The following is a 15,944-nucleotide window of genomic DNA, read 5'->3' as shown; positions in this document are numbered from 1 at the left end:
AAGTATTTTCCTGATTAGAGTACACGTTCACGATAGATCATTTAGAAAACTCAAAAAAGCAAAATGACGAAACTGAAATTCTCTTTATTCTAATTAGGGAGACATGACCTGAATTCATTTTACCCCCAGGAGAAAAGGGAAAAGACGGTTTTTCTCGGACAATTCTGTCATTGTGTTCGATAGCACGGTCCAAGAATAGTGTTGGCGCCTGCCCTCCTGGACCTTGTGCTCAGATCCCATGGTCCTGGCTGTCACCACCACCCTATCTTCTGAAAGGATGACGCAGTTAACCTGGTTTCTGAATCACACTTGCTGGTTGCTTTCAAGAGGGTTACGGGCGCTGGTGGAGTTGTCACATTCTTGGGCAGTCTGTTTCCGCATTTTTAGAGCCACTCAATGTTTGATAGGAAAGCATGCAACGTTTGAGGAAATGAGCTCTAAAACCCATCATCCACATAAGAACTGAATTGTCCTTTAGCCCAGAGTGGTCCTGAGAAAGTGAGTCCTGTCCGTAAGGGATCAAGAAGCAAAGGGTGGGAAAGTCCCGCCTTTTCCTTCGCTTCTCCAAGTACCCATTGGCGGACTCTGAGGTTCAGGCAATTGTTCCCATTGGCTCTTCCGAATGTCGCTCTACGCTCAGAGCCAGCCACTGAGAGTCACGGAGTGGATTTTAAAAATGCGGTGGGCGGAGCGTCTGATTTTTGAACTACTGGCGGCGGAGATCCGGCGTCCCTGACTCGGGCACGGTAGGCTTGCTGTCGAGTTCCGTTTTGGCCGCAGGACCCGGAAGGCTTAGGAGGAGTCGGCTGAGCCCGGACCCTCGCGTCCAGCCATGGTCGGGCGCCGCAAGCCAGGGACCCCGAGGAGGCGACCCTCTAGTCCGGCGCCCGGACCCTCTCAGCCAGCCACGGACTCGCGTCGCCAGTCGAGGACTCCGACGAGGCGGCCCTCCAGTCCGGCGCCCGGACCCTCGCGACGGAGCTCCGGAGTAGGTAAGCGGGCCTTCCCTGCACCACCGAGGCTGCTTCCGTGACCTTGCGAGGCGGGCCAGCAGAGGGACCCTTGCCCCTGGTCAAGCCATGCCGCTAACCACGCATGGGGTTAATGGTTTCTTTCCTGGCCATTTTACAGCCGGAGGGGGGGAAAAAAAGAAGAGCCGCAGACCAGATAGGTTGCTTGAGCAGAGATACACAACACATTCTAACAGACACGGGGTCTTTTTTAAGGATTTATTTAATATTTGTGTGTGTGTGTGTGTGTGTGTGTGTGTGTGTGTGTGTGTGTGAGAGAGAGAGAGAGAGAGAGAGAGAGTGTGTGTGTGAGAGTGAGTGTGTGTGTGTGTGTGTGTGTGTGTGTGTGTGTGTGTGTGTGTGTGTGTGTCTGAGTGTATGCTACATGTGCGAAGGTGCTGGCGATAGCCAGAAGAGGGCATCGGAAGCCCGGAGCCGGGAGTTACAGAGAGTTGTGGAGCTGCCCAGTAAGAGTGCTGGAACAGAACCCAGGCCCCCTGGAAGAGCAGCTAGCGCTATTAACAGCTGAGCTAGTTTTCCAACGCCTACTTTTTATTATTTATTTGCAGGGCTAGAGATAGAACTCAGGACTCTGAGCTTGCTAGGCAAGGGTTCGATTATAGAACTACATCTCCAACCCTCTGTATGAAGGGCTTTAGAATTAGATTTACATGCCTGCTTCTTCCTCTCTGTACTTGGATTAAAGGCACACACCACCACATTCAATTTTTCACAGAGGGACCGTGAGGCTCTAAAGGAATAGTGTGGTCATGTTTGTACCTACCGCTGCCAGAGCTGATGTATCTGTATGATGTTGGCTGTTGATTTCCAGTGTAGAAGCAACCTTCCATTACTCTTATCTTAGGGAAAAGTTTTATCTCAGATGTGCTCACACACTTCTTGACTCTCCTACTGCCCTTGTCTAGTAAGCTTGCTTCCAGCTATTTAGCGCTTTTTCCTTCTTCCACTTCCTTCAGCCTAAGCCCTTGCCCTCACACTCACGGCCTTTTCCTGGATGTCCCCTTCCTTTCCCAAGTCATCCCTTCTTTTATGTGGGCTCTTGGATATATCTTCCTTTTGTGCTGTAAGGGACTTTGTTGTCCTTGCTACCTTGCTCTACATAACAGCTCTCAGCCATCTGAAGCTCCAGTTCCAGAGGATCCTTCTGGCCTCTGCAGGCACTGCATACGCAGACATACATGTAGGCAAAACAGATACACCTAGAATAAGATAAAACCAGTTTTTTTTTTTTTTTTTTTTTTTTTGGTTCTTTTTTTCGGAGCTGAGGACCAAACCCAGGGCCTTGCGCTTCCTTGGTAAGCGCTCTACCACTGAGCTAAATCCCCAACCCCCGATAAAACCGGTTTTGGTGCGACAGTGGCTTCCACATATCTCAGGCCACCCTGGAGCTCAGGACACCTTGTCTCTGCTTCCCAGTTGTTGGAATTGTAGGTGAGAGCCCATGGGCCTGGCTGGAAAGAGCCTTAGTATGTAAGTCCTGCTTGAAATTCTCTGGCTCCCAACTGCTTATGTTGACTCTTGAGACCCGGCTTCAGTGTGTTTGAACCCAGTCTCTCCGGGTCGACTCCGATGCCTTGCGTTTCATAAACATCTGTTCTTGCATCATGAATCTTAGAGCTCTCTTCCTCTTATATTTCTCAAAAATCTTCCTTTTTGGGGGAGAAAATAAGGCCTCACCAGTCTAGGCTCCTACCTCTGCCTGTCGAGCCATGGATTGCAAGTGCACAGCATGGCGCCCAGTTCTCTCCTCTGTTCCAACTCCTTGGGTAGAGTTTATTTGGATTCTTGAGTTTGGCTCCCTTCTCTTCTGGTGTTAGTCGAGTTCTTTGGTGGTCTCTGGTTGTGCTGCCTTTGTTTTCTGTGAGCGTGTACCTGGTAACAACACCCTCTCACCACCCCTCCCTCAGCTGTGCTCCCATAAGTGGTGGGGAAGAGGCAGCTACTCATAGTTTATCTCTTAGTCGTGGTGCATCATGGTTAGCGTCAGTGGACAGCCTGCTATGAATTTAGTCACCCAGGAAGGGGGAACTTCAGCTGAGGAATTGCTTCTGTCAGAGTGGCTGGCCTATGGCCATGTCTGTGAAATATTTTTTAAAATATTTATTTAATGTATATTACAGATGGTTGTGAGCCACCATGTAGTTGCTGGGATTTGAACTCAGGACCTCTGGAAGGACATTCAGTGCTCTTAACCACTGAGCCACCTCCAGCCCATGTGAAGCATTTTTTTTTTAAATTGCTTATCGATGTCGGAAGGCCCAGTCCACTGTGGGTGGCGCTGCCACCTCCTATGTGGGTAGGTGGGCTTGAACTCACATAACCCCTTTCCTCCCCAGGTTGGTCTTCGAGGTGGTGTTTTAATCGCAGCAACAGCAACCAAAGTAGAGCAGGGTCCTCCCTCTTTGTCTTAAGTGTCTCCAGTCTCCTAGACACTGCTTGGGACTTCGGCTCACTCGGGATTAAGTCTCCACCACCTGCCTGGCACGGCCCACCTCTCCTCTCGTCTCCCTTCTTCCATTTTCCTCAGGTGTTCCTTACTGCTGGGGATAGAGTCTCTTTCTTGGCTGGACCTTAAGTAACCCAGCTAAAGCTAAGGGTTCCTGTGTGCAGCACCAGGGGTTGAACCCAGGGCCTTAGGTGTGCAAGGCAAGTGCTCCTCCGGCCAGTTCCTATGTGTGTGCTTTTGTTTGGTTTTAGCCAAGCTGTTCAATTAATCAGGCGTATTCATTTTAATCATCAGTCGTTTCTATTTATTGACAGTTATACTATTTACTTAGATTTAGCTCTCATTACCGCAAATTTATTGTATTTAATGTCTTTTTTAATCTCAATAACTAACGCTTGAGTTGAATTGAACTCAGCTATCTTTTCGTTTTTAAGATTTATTTTTCTATTGGCTTCATAGTTAGGAGCACAGGCTGCTCTCCCAGAGGGCTACGGTTTGATTCCCAGTACCACAGAGAGGCTAACAACCATCAGTACAGTGCCAGAGGACCTGACTGCCTCTTCTGCAGGTACCAGGCATGCACATGGGGTGCAGACATACATGCAGGCACAACACCCACTGCACACAAAGATTTTTGTGGTTTTTTTTTTTTACTATGCATATGTGTGAGTGTTTTTCTGCATACATGTGTGTGAGTGTATGTATATGCATGTGCGTATACACAGATTATATATATATATATATATATATATATATATATATATATATATACACACACACACACACACACCTACAGCGGTCAGACACAGGTGTCAGGGTGTTAGATTCTCTGGAATCGGAGTTAGTAAATGTAGTGGCTGTAAGCCACCGCATGGAGCTGTGCATCAAACCTAGGTCTTCTACAAGGACAGCCACTACTCTTAACCAATGAGCCATCTCCCTGGCCTAATCATATGTATGTGCACATTAATGCAAATGCCCAAGGGAACCAATCACCAGATCCCCTTGGCCCTAAAGTTACAGGCAAGTGGTTATAGGCAGTGTGAGCCACCTACCCTGGGTGCTAGGAACCAAGCTTGGATCCTCTGTAAGAATGGCGTGTGCTCTGACCACTGAGCCATCTTCAGACCTTAACGCATGTGGCATTCTTGTTTTCCACCAGATCTATTTCAGGTTATTCGTTTGCCTCTGGTGAATTTGGGGTGTATCTTTCAGGTTTTTTGAGAAGAATATTTTTATATTTTTCACTTTAAGTGGTCTAATATCAGTTAAGTTTCTTCTTCATTATTTTAGAGTTAGAAGTGTTTTTTTCTTTGTCCGCGTTGTGGGGGACTGAAGCTATGGCGTCGTGCATGCTAACCAAGCCACAGAGCCATGACTCCAGAGCAGAATGATTTTGGGGTTTTTTTTTTTTTTTGGTTGTTTTTTGTTGTTGTTGTTGTTGTTTTCAATTTTGTGTTTTTGTTTCTCAATGAGAATTTGATTTTTACCAAAGTCTGTGGCTTCGCCATCCACATTCCTGACAGTAGCACTGAATTATGTTGTTCCCAAGGTCCTAACTTGGTCTCTAATGAACGCTGGCCAACTGTCTCCACTTCCCAGGGCTCTGGGATAATCAAGACAAGGGATTTGCACTAGGTACTCCCTAATTCCTTCCAGCTAATAAGAAGAAAGACAAGGAGCTAAAAACTGACGTAACTAACTTTCCAGTCTGCTGGGAAGGGACTGAGAAAGGCTTGATGGAAGTTAACACACAAACCCAAAGGCCCAGACCGAACTCACTGAACAGGCATTTCTTTCTTTCTTCCTTCCTTTCTTTTTTTAAAGATTTATTATTTTATTTATATGCGTACACTGTAGCTGTCTTCAGACACACCAGAAGAAGCCATCAGATTCCCATTACAGATGGTCGTGAGCCACCATGTGGTTGCTGGGAATTGAACTCAGGACCTCTGGAAGAGCAGTCAGTGCTCTTAACCACTGAGCCATCTCTCCAGCCCCTGAACAGGCATTTCTTAAGCACCTGCTTGCCCTGAGGGTATAGTCCCATGCTGAAGTCTGTTGAGTTCATGTGAAGGTTGGTGTCTGTTGGGCTGCAGAGCACCACTTGGCTTCCACCGCCTTCGCCCTCACGACCTAACTCTTCTGCTCAGGCCCTCAGGCACTACACAGAAGACGGAGATTCCTGTGGCTTAAGGAAATAAAGAACCTGCAAAAGAGCACAGACCTCTTGTTTAGGAAGAAGCCTTTCGGCCTCGTGGTGAGTTCTGGGGACCTTTTCTTTAATTCTCCCCAATATGGGGGGGGGGGTGCTTCTGCTTCCCCACTGACATGGCTGAAGGTTGTCTTGAACCCTTTGAGGCACTCCACAGCCTCTGTTCTTATGATATTGATTTCTCATTACTTCTGAGTGTAATAGAACCTCTCATCCAGTTTGTCTCCCTACCCTGAGGTTGTCTTTTTTCCCCTCACCACCCATAAGCTCTGCCAGTTCTTGTGCTCCTGGGAGTCAGCACCTCCTCTGAACCAGGCCCTAAGATCAAGGGCCAAGGCATAATGGTAGAAATGGATGCATTAGATACTTGGAGAAAGACCATGCACTCTTCAATCACTGTTCTGTGGCTCTCTACTCATCCCCATCCCACTCCCCCACAGGTAAGAGAAATATGTGGGAAATTCAGCCGTGGTGTGGATTTATATTGGCAAGCTCAGGCCTTGTTGGCCCTTCAAGAGGTAAGAAGGGGCAGGGATGAGTGAAAGCAGAGAGGAAGACATCCCAGAATTCCACAGGACTGCTTATGGCGTACCACAGGCTGTTCTGGCCTCCCGAAAAGAGCAGCTAGCATGTAACATGTGAGGGTGCAAAGTTGGATTCACCCTGGATTCACCTTGTTCTTTACTTCAATCTTTGAGTCAGTTATGTCTCCAAAAACAGACAGTCTGGGCCCTTCATCCATGCCAGTGTTCTCATTCTGCCCCAGGCAGCAGAAGCGTTTCTCGTTCACCTCTTTGAGGACGCCTATCTCCTCTCCTTACATGCTGGCCGAGTCACGCTTTTCCCCAAAGATGTGCAGCTAGCCAGGAGGATCCGAGGCATTGAGGGAGGACTCGGCTGAGCTGCCAGTGCGATGTGTCCGTAAGTCTTTCCTGCTCCTCAGAGTGTTGCTTGTTGCTGGGGAGAGAAGATTGCTCTGAAGGGGGAGTGTCATCCACACCCATCCTTAGTCCCTTTCCCTCTCACCCGTGTTCCCTACTGAAGGCCTTTCTCAGCTGCTTGGAAGGCATGTGCCATGGTTCTTTGTGCAGTATTAAGATAAGATCTGAGAGTAGTGGTTCATGCTCGCAACCTAGCACTTAGGAAGCTCAGGCAGGAGGATAAGGAGCTCAGGACCAACATGACATGAGCATCGAGTACCAGGTGGATGCTTGCCAGCACTGTAGAGAGATCTTTTTAAAATTAAGTGAATGTGAGTTACGCTCTGTATTCCTGATAGTACCTCTTGCCATTTACAAGGACCAGATCCCCCACCTTCCCCCACCTTCCCCCACCCCACCCCACCCCACCACCGCTACCTTGGTATGGGTCTTACTATGTAATTCTAGCTGTCTTGGAACTGTATAGAGTAAGATGGCCTCAGACTCAGAGATCACCTACCTCTGCCTCCTAAGTGCTGGGATTAGAGCTGTATGTATGCCACTATGCCCAGCTTCAGATCCTCTAGTTTTAAAAAGAAGGAGGTTTTGTTGTTTGTTTGTTTGACTGATTTTAAATGTGATTCCCAAATTTCAGAGACAATACCTGGAATCTTTTGGAGCTGCAGCCAAACAGCAGTGTCTGAGGCACTGCCTGGATATTGCTGGTTTTGAGCAGTGGCTACACGATGCCCTTTAAGATTGTGGCTTTTGCCTGTGACAGAGGAAGAAGAGGCCATCTGCCTCGCCCATGGACACGAATGAGTGTTTGCAGACCAAAGGTCAACTTGGTTTGTGAATTGCTCAACCACATTACTGTTTGCGGGTTTCAGACCCATGAGGTCTGCCATGTTATGAGGGGTATTGATATTTTATTCTTCCTGTACCATGTGCATCTTTTATCCTGTGTCTTTGTACTTTTTAAATATAAGGGAGAAGTTTTTGAGTAAAATGTTAGAATCTGTTGTATGGAAAGCCCTGGCAGTCCCGCCCGCCATACAAATGTCTGCCTTCCAGATTGCCCTCACGCTGCCTGTCAGCAAACATGGAGCTTTTCAAAACTTAAGTAGCGTTACATACACAGTCTTCTCTTCCTTCCCTTCAAGGCTGGGACTTGAATCCAATGTCTTATACATGCCAAACATGGACTGTAATGTTGAACTGCATCCACAGCCTGAAATATATAGTCTTTCTGGTTCCTACCAGTAAATTCCTATGGAAACCATCCAGAAAGTCTCTCTTAGAAGTAGACAGTTTATCCTTAGCTGTAAATCACATACAATGTATCATACCAGTTTTGGGATTTTACAACATGTTTTCCGTATTTTTTACAGGTTATCTTTAGTTTATTTGAGGAGAAATAATAAAAAAATAATTTCTTAGTGAGAAAAATTGAAATAAAGTTACTGTTACAGATGTTATAAGCTTTTGTAGTAAGTATTAAACTTATCATTTCCCACCATTTGGAGCAGTTACAATGTAACCAAGAGAAGTGAGCTGTGATGCAAGGCACCCACAAAACACCTGCCCTCTTGTGGATAAAAGCAATGTAAGAGGTGTCCAGGAAAATGGCACGTGCTGAGGTGAGAACAGCAGTGAACACAGACTCCTGGTGAAGACATGGCAACTGACTAAACTCAGCCACGTTCCAGGTTTCACGAGTCAATAAAACTTTACCCTTTGCAAAAATGTATTGGCAGATCAGATATATGCAGACATTCATATAAAGCTCGTCTGTGGTAAAGTCTTTTTACCTTACCACATTAGTCTTTTTCTTACGTGACAAGCAGCTCTGTAGTGTTTATTGGAATAAGAACTTTACCTCCTGGTAACTAATAGTATGTAATGTGTGTAATGTTTTATCTGAAGCTTTAACAGCTTACATGAGGTTTCTCACTCGAGTGTGTAAGTCAAACAATCTCTGGTGTTCCCCAGGATATCCACCTGTCTCCACCTTCTCAGTATGGGATACATACATCTTCCCAGTATGGGATACAACCATATGCTGTCATATCTGGCTTTTTATGTGGATCCTGGGGGTTACGCTCAGGTCCTTGTGACTGCAAGGCAAGCTCTTTACCAACCGAGCCATACGCCAGCCCAGTGTTGTGGAGCTTTTGTGTGGTCTGAGGTATCCCTCGCTGCACACGTATTGAGAGAGTTTCGGATGCCTGGGCCTGTGTGCCACAGCTGGGAAGTAGCAGTGGGCTTTGCAGGCTGTAGTCTGGCCTCTTCCTAGTTGATAGCCACACCACAGTCATTAGCTACTTCTGTTCCTCTGTCTTCCCTACCCTGACACTTATTCCCTGAACCAAGATCCCAAGCATCTCCCCCCTCATCTGCTTCTGTCGGGTATGTGGTCACAGAGTAAAGTTACTAATATATAAACCCCACTTCTCATTCGCTGGTTTGTTTGAGACAGGGTTCTGCTGTGTAACCAGTTTGTTCTTGAACTTGTGATGTTTCTGCCTCAGCCTCCCAGGTGCCAGAATCAGGAGTGTAGCACCCACAGCCTGCTTTCTGCCTTTCTCTTTTCTTTTTTTCTTTTTTTTTTTTTTTTTTTTTTTTTTTGGGGAGCTGGGGCCCGAACCCAGGGCCTTGCATTTGCTAGGCAAGCGCTCTACCACTGAGCTAAATCCCCAACCCCTCTGCCTTTCTCTATTAGGACTCTCATCAATTCCTAGCCTTCCCATTGAGTTTATTTCTGCTTTCACGTTTTTAATATCCAAGGCATTTTTCTTATTTTTTGGCTAATTTTTTTATATGTATAAAATGACAGCACTTAACTCAGTAAAACAAACCACTACAGCTATTGAAATCAAAGAGCATTGATGAGGAAGACAAAGGGAAGATCAGGGAGCCTCTAGTGTCAAAAAACCCAGCCTCACTGTAGCTCTATAGGAATCATGACCCCCACCACTATAGTGCTGACCTGTGTGGCTGCCCCTGGTCCTCACACTGAGCAGAGCACCAGCCTGTCAGTGGCCGCCCCCTAAGTCCTACAAGCATCTCCCATCTGCAGAACCTAGCCAGAAGCAGCCACAAGGGAGTCTGAGAATGTTAGCCAGCTTCTAGCCTCCTTTGTTAAGAGTCGAGACAGGGACCAACCCAAAAGAACCATCACATAGCCCTTGTGAGTACCACTTTAAGTTGTGATTTTCTGGTTTGGTTTTGCTGTGTAATAACTGTTCGCTCCGAGTTACTTTTCCTCCCTCTTATTTGCTTGAGGACACAGACAAAAGCTAATTGAGAGTTATAAGCTTGCAGCTAGAACTTGCCTAGAGACTGCTCAGATGAACATTTTAGAGAATCCTCATGTCCCCTTGGGATAAAGACATGACCAGAGGAGGTCTAAGGCCTAGGTGGTTTTAAGAACTGAGGCTCATATGCAAAAACCATGCATAAACCTCCAACATGCCCGTCCCTGGCTTTGGCCTCCTTGCATCCAGAGGCCCTCTACTAAATTGTCTAAGGGGACAACGGCAGTTGTGTAGTGAGTGGTGAGAGGAACTTCTAGGGGTTTGGTTTGCTAATGACCCTGCAACCAGACCCACTCAACTCCCAGGGCTCCAGTTGCAGAAGGATGTAATGACGCCGTCAGTTTTGGGGGTAGCAAAGGCTGTTGTGGTTGTGTAGAAAGTGCTGGTTCAGCTTGGCCCCGGATGTCTCAGGAGCTGCTGAAGTCAGTGCTTGTCCACCTGCTTTTTAACTTTCAAAAGAGTTGCTGCCTTTGCCTCCGTGGTTCTCCTCGTCTTTGAGTGTGTGATGATCTTCTTAACTCTGTGAGTTAAGCTGACTCCATGGTTTTCTAGGTTCTTTCCACCCCCCCCCCCCCATTGAGATATCACCACAACCATTACTCTTTGAAGCTAATACTAGTTCCTTGATTTATCTTCAAAGCTGTTTCCTTGTGTCTGGTGTTCTGCGATGTCATTATGTTGTGTCTAAATGCAGATTTCTTTTAGTTCGCTTGGCATTCATTGGGCTTCTTGAATATGGGCTGATGGTTTCTCATCAGTCCTCACCCATTATCTCGTCAAACACCGCCTCTCCACAGTCTCTCCACTCCCACAGAAGCTCCAGTCACCTGCTCTTCAGGCTTTTCCCTGTGCCCTCCATCACTGCTTTCAGACGGCTTCTTCTGCCCACCTCCTAATTCATTGATGGGATTTTTCTCTTCAGCCAGTCCTAATTTACTTTTAAACTTTTCAATTTTCTTTTTTTTTTTTCATGTTTTTTCTATTTTGAGATGATTGCTCATTATATGGCCTGTCTCTGCCCACAGTGCTGGGATTAAATATGTGTATCTTCTAGCCTTTGCCCATTTTCTTAATTTTAACTGTTGCGAGGTGTAATGGCTATTCCTGGTTGTCAGCTTGACTATATCTGGAATGAACTACGATCCAGAATTGGAGGGCTCACCTGTGATCCAGATCGTGAGGCTGGCAGACACAAGTTTCTGACCTGGATCTTGGCATAGAGATCTTGAGGCATAGTGGCTATGAAAAACTTAGGCCCAGGCAAGGTAATATACACCTTTAATCCCAGAAGACTAAGGCAAGGAAATCTCCAAGCTCAAGGTCAGCCTGGGTCAAAGCAAGTCCCAGATCCAGACATGACCATACACACCTTTAATCTGGGTCACATCTCCTGCTGGAGGCCTACATAAGGACATTGGAAGAAGGAAGACTCTTCTTCGCCTGCATGCCCTTACTTGCCAGCACACCTGTTGGAATCTACTTCTACAGAAGTCCAGCTCATGGGACTGAGCAACTACTACATCCTTGGACTTAGACTGTAAGTCATCCCAATAAATTCCCTCAATATAGAGATATTCCATAAATTATGTAATTTTAGAGAACCCTGGGGCGGGAGAGGTAGGTCCCCAGGAGAGGTGTGTCTGAAGAGAAGAGACAGTGTACTCACATACATAAAATAAATAAATAACTTTTTTTTTTTAAAAAGGAGAACCCTGACTAGGACATGAGGGTTTTTTTGTTGTTGTTGTTTTGTTTTTAATTTATTATTTCTGTAATTATTATCTGGTTCTTTTTGCTCATAACTGTATTGTTTTGTTTTCCAGACAGGGTCTCACATTGCCAAGGCAAGACTCAAGCCTGCTGTGTGGCCAAATGTACTTTGAACTTATTCTCCTTCCTGCCTCAGTTTCCCAGTGCTAGGGTTGTAAGCGCTCTGGGCCAGGCCTGACACCAGGATGCCCAATTGTCTTCTCATCTTTGTTACTTTTTAGTTTCTTATCCTGTTGAGGTCTACCCCACCTAGCATAGCTATAGCCATTTTGTTCCATGCCTGCCATCATTGATACAGAAAATGACTCGACTCAGAGCAAGGTCATGCTGTGAGGTTTGTTCAACTTAATAAATTACACAAAGCTTTACATATGGCCCACCACATTAAAGGTAAATATGAGCTGTTCTGTCTGAAATGGCTTGAGTCAGAGCCAACCATCCGGCAGCACCTGCATGCGAGCTCATTGTGGCTTTGTGGGGTTTTCCCTTTATAAGCCGGCCCTGAGAAATGGTCAGAGTCATGGCTCAGCCCCTGAATTCTGAGCTACGGCCCTGGCCCTGATTGATCAGTCTCAGGGGGTCCATTCAATAAACCATCCTTGTCTGAGATCTGTGTTTGTGGGGCGTCTCTTGGACCCCAACAGTCCCCTGCTGAAAGCTCCAAGTCTGATCCCTTTGACTCCTTTAATAATGTAAGTGTAGCCATTTCCAGGCTGTGTCTGATGGTTGAAATGTTTTGAGTCCCTATGCATTTGTTTCTACACATGGTTTCAGTTGGTTCTCACTCTCAGCCTCTCGTCTCTTCGGTGCCTGTCACATCTACATGGGGAGAGAATTCGAGGTCTCAGATGCCATCTTCTGCAGAGCATCCTTCCTCTCTCACCAGCTACCTCGAGGCACTGAACATCCAGAGCCATCCCAATGAGTCTCACTCCACTGCAGGAACAGCCAGCTTTTCCCAGGGGCATTCTATGCTTCCTCCGCCACCTCCCTGTTGAGTCTATCCGTGTGTGTGTGTGTGTGTGTGTGTGTGTGTGTGTGTGTGTGTGTTTGTGTTATACTTGGGTGTACATTTGTGTGTGCAAATGTCAGGTGTCCCCTTTGTCACTCTTCACTTTATTTCCTTGAGGCAGAGCTTCTACTGAACCTGGAAGCTGGCTGCCCCTTAGCCCCAGCAAGGCTGTAGACAGCAAACGCAGCAAACCTCCTGTCTCCAGTCTCCTCCACCCTAGCATTTGGGTTACAGGTGCATAAGGCCATACTCCGCTTTTTACTGTATGTTGAGGATCTAAACTCGGGTCCTCGTGTCTGCATGGCATGCACTTTGACAACTGAGCCCTCTCCCCAGCCCCTCATTTTTTTTAAATTGAAGTTTTTTAATTGTATGCCTGAGAAACTATCACAAGTCACAATTTCATAGCTCTGAAGCACCAGTATAACAGTTCTCAGGTCAATAGTCAGACATTTCGAGCTTCCCAGACACCTGCCCTGGCCCCACCAGATTACATAGATGTTTGCTTTGCCAAGGATAGTAATCCGACTTATAGATTGACTCAGGCTGTTGTTAGAAGAAATGATGAAGGCTATGTCCTCCTGGGTCTCCTGCTCTACGTTTGCGAGATCTGTATTTTTTAATCATGCAGCTGTGCTAATTCCCATGGCTGTATGATCACAGCCCACATGAGTCCTGCTTCCTCGGTTTCAAACAATCTGGATAAAGAAAATTTGGGGGTAAATCGCGTCTATGCTGGGTATATACAGATTTTAATCTTGTGGCTTTTATTCTCCCAAGCAACTATAACAATAATTTACATTGTGTTGCGCATTCAAGTGACGTTGAGATGACATCAACGTAAATTGATCAGATCAGATCAGTGTATATGGAAAGGTGTGTGTGGGTTATTTGCAAATATTCTGCTTTAAAAACAACAAGCCAGTTCATTGTGTTAATCAATCAAGCTAGCATCTTGCTTCAGCTTCCCTGGGACTGGGATTACTGCAGGCATGCACCACCACGTTAAACACCCTGCCATTTTATATAAGGGAGTTGAATAGTCATCCACATGAGATCTTGATTCCAATTCCCTGGAGGCACCAAGAAACAAATACAAAGTATCCCATTGAGTGGATATAACCAAAGGTATATATTTTTGCTATATTGAACACTTGAATAGGTTCATACTTAAAAGCTTTTATAAATAGAGGACTTCATTCTGCTTAAAATTTATGAGATGCAATTATTTGAAAATGTTTTACAAATATTATAAAGAAACCAATTTCAATTCAAAAATAAAGTTTAGATTCCCACATAAATCTATGAGCGTGTTTCAGTGAAGAGCCACAGCTAAAATTAGACCTTCAGCCCTTCTGCCAGTGGGCAAAGAGATACATTGTTGGTGGTGGTGTTCTTATATCAGGCGGGGCAGAGCAGAAGGCAGTCCTTTGTTCATCCTAGCTTGATGCTTGGCTTGGTGGCCAAAGCTGTTTTATGCCAAGGACTCATAAAGATCAGATCAAATCAAGTCCCGGCACCACAGCATGGGAAGAGGGAGGCAGAGACCCGCAGACTGCCATGTCACCCACAAACCTGCCCTCCAGTTCATGGAACAGGTCCCAGCCATAGGTACCTGCTTGCCACCACACCACTCAGCACCGATAGAGGATGCCACCCAGGGCCCTGCCAGTGAAGTGGCCATGAGTATGTGGTGGGTGGTCAGAGGGAAGGGAAAGAGAAGTGGAGCAGCTTGAGCACCGTGAAGAGATGGAGCTGGAGACCGAGGTTGGAGAAGAGGAACCTGCTGTGAGTGGCCAGCCCTGCCACCTGGGGCCACAGTGAGGTCCCAGTCCGTTCTATTTTGCTGTGGACTGGGGTTAGTACAGAATATGAAAATACCAAGGGATGTTGAGGGCTTTAGATCGGGTTTGAGAAACTTGGGAGGTGAATTCAGAACCATTGCCTGACTGGAGGGAGGCTAAGATTCTGAATTGAGGGATGATCTCACAGAGGAAGAGATCAAAGACTGAGCCTTTCATTGGTGGTAGGGAATGCCCCCACCCACCCTGAGAAAGTATCCACCAAGACCAGGAGGTACTTGGCATGTTTGATGGTGAGCATGTGGGTAAAGTCAAGTTGCCAGTCGGTTCCAGGGAGGGAGCCTTTAGCCTGGTGGGTAGGAAAAAGGTTGCTATGATACCTGGAGTTGGGGTCTGACATCTGACAGATTTTGCAAGAGGCAGTGATAGATTTTAAGAAATGCAAGTCCTCAGGGGTAGACTGTAGGTGGGTTTTAACAAAGTAAGGTAAGACTTGGCTGTTAGGGTGAAAGAGATGGTGAAGATAGGACAGAGTCTGTTGAGTGTCAGGGAGTGACAGGGGGAAGGAAGTAGGTTGTAGTGTGAGAACGTCCTGTGGTGGGCGGAGACAGATCTGGGCCTCCAAGGATCAGAGCTCTAGCTGCCTAGTCAACCCAGTTGCTCCCTTAGAGATAATAGAGTTGTCTGGTGGGAACAGCCCTGGGCAATTCCAATACCCGTTGGAGATGGGAGGCTTTTAGCATGACCATAGTTTGGTCTGCATTGGTTATTGATCCCCCTTTTATTGTAAGTAGCCCGCATTCTTTCCAGATAGAGGCGTGGGACAGGAGGATATGGAAGGCACATTTAAAGTCTGTAGGGGTTTATGGATTGTCCCTGTGCCAATTGAAAGGCAGTGTAAGAGCTATTAGTTCAGCCTGTTGACTAGTGGTGTGGGCAGGAAGGGCCCATGCCTCAACCATCTCTGAATCTGACATTACAGCATAGCCAGCTCTTCAGGCTCCTTTATGTATAAAGAAGCTGCCGTCTGTGTACCCGGTATAGATGGCCTGAGGCGATGTGCCTTCCTGTGTGTGTCAGTGATGGGACAATAGTCTCTCTTAGGTTTCAGTGCAGGAACGAGATAGGGAGTGGTCAGTGTTCAGTCAAGGAAGAGGGTTTGAGATATTGAGAGATGGATGTGATTGGAAAGTAAATGTGGAGTCTTCTATTAATGTTACCAAAGGGAAAGAAGCCTGGAGGGAGGACGTTTCTGTAAGCCTTTGTAAGTTAGGAGCTGGGTCAGGTTTTGGGAGGAGAAGACAGTGGTAGGTGAGCCAAAGCGTAGCTTTTCGGATTCTTGAATAAGGACCTCAGCAGCTGGTACGCACACATGCAGGGTGCCCATCCCTGGATGGTCAGGTCTAATTTCTTAGACAAGTCTGCTACGGG

General features: G+C 46.5%; 1 protein-coding gene and 1 non-coding gene across 4 annotated transcripts; both read left to right on the top strand.

Moving 5' to 3' along the window:
- Nucleotides 1-665: 665 nt before the first annotated feature.
- On the top strand, nt 666-12,307 carry Cenpa (centromere protein A). Of its 3 annotated transcripts, none has more exons than XM_006239798.5 (5): nt 666-992; nt 5,631-5,737; nt 6,133-6,210; nt 6,459-6,613; nt 7,268-12,307. In XM_006239798.5, the coding sequence occupies exons 1-4, from the start codon at nt 833-835 to the stop codon at nt 6,591-6,593; spliced, it is 480 nt and encodes a 159-aa protein (XP_006239860.1). In that variant the 5' UTR covers nt 666-832; the 3' UTR covers nt 6,594-6,613; nt 7,268-12,307. The 3 variants fall into 3 exon arrangements, with proteins under 3 accessions (XP_006239860.1, XP_017449557.1, NP_001100181.1); NM_001106711.1 differs by having other exon boundaries at nt 817-992; nt 6,459-6,609; nt 7,270-8,057; XM_017594068.3 differs by lacking the exon at nt 6,459-6,613 and having other exon boundaries at nt 7,270-9,062.
- Nucleotides 12,308-14,059: 1,752 nt separating this feature from the next.
- Nucleotides 14,060-14,204, top strand: LOC120093431 (small nucleolar RNA SNORA48). The gene has a single exon (XR_005486491.1). It is a non-coding gene; the product is annotated as a small nucleolar RNA SNORA48 (small nucleolar RNA).
- Nucleotides 14,205-15,944: the final 1,740 nt, after the last annotated feature.

Source organism: Rattus norvegicus, chromosome 6 (genome assembly GCF_036323735.1).
Source record: "Rattus norvegicus strain BN/NHsdMcwi chromosome 6, GRCr8, whole genome shotgun sequence".
In the NCBI taxonomy this organism is placed as follows: Eukaryota; Metazoa; Chordata; class Mammalia; order Rodentia; family Muridae; genus Rattus; species Rattus norvegicus.
The sequence above is the reverse complement of the archived record's forward strand: the minus strand, read 5'-3'. Positions and strand labels throughout refer to the sequence as shown.

What these genes read in the sequence shown, in the direction of transcription:
- Cenpa (XM_006239798.5), top strand. Translation starts at nt 833, where the DNA reads ATGGTCGGGCGCCGCAAGCCAGGGACCCCGAGGAGGCGACCCTCTAGT. An exon ending in GCGACGGAGCTCCGGAGTAG is followed by an intron (nt 993 to 5,630) that starts GTAAGCGGGCCT and finishes TCTTCTGCTCAG; the next exon opens with GCCCTCAGGCACTACACAGA. An exon ending in CCTTGTTGGCCCTTCAAGAG is followed by an intron (nt 6,211 to 6,458) that starts GTAAGAAGGGGC and finishes ATTCTGCCCCAG; the next exon opens with GCAGCAGAAGCGTTTCTCGT.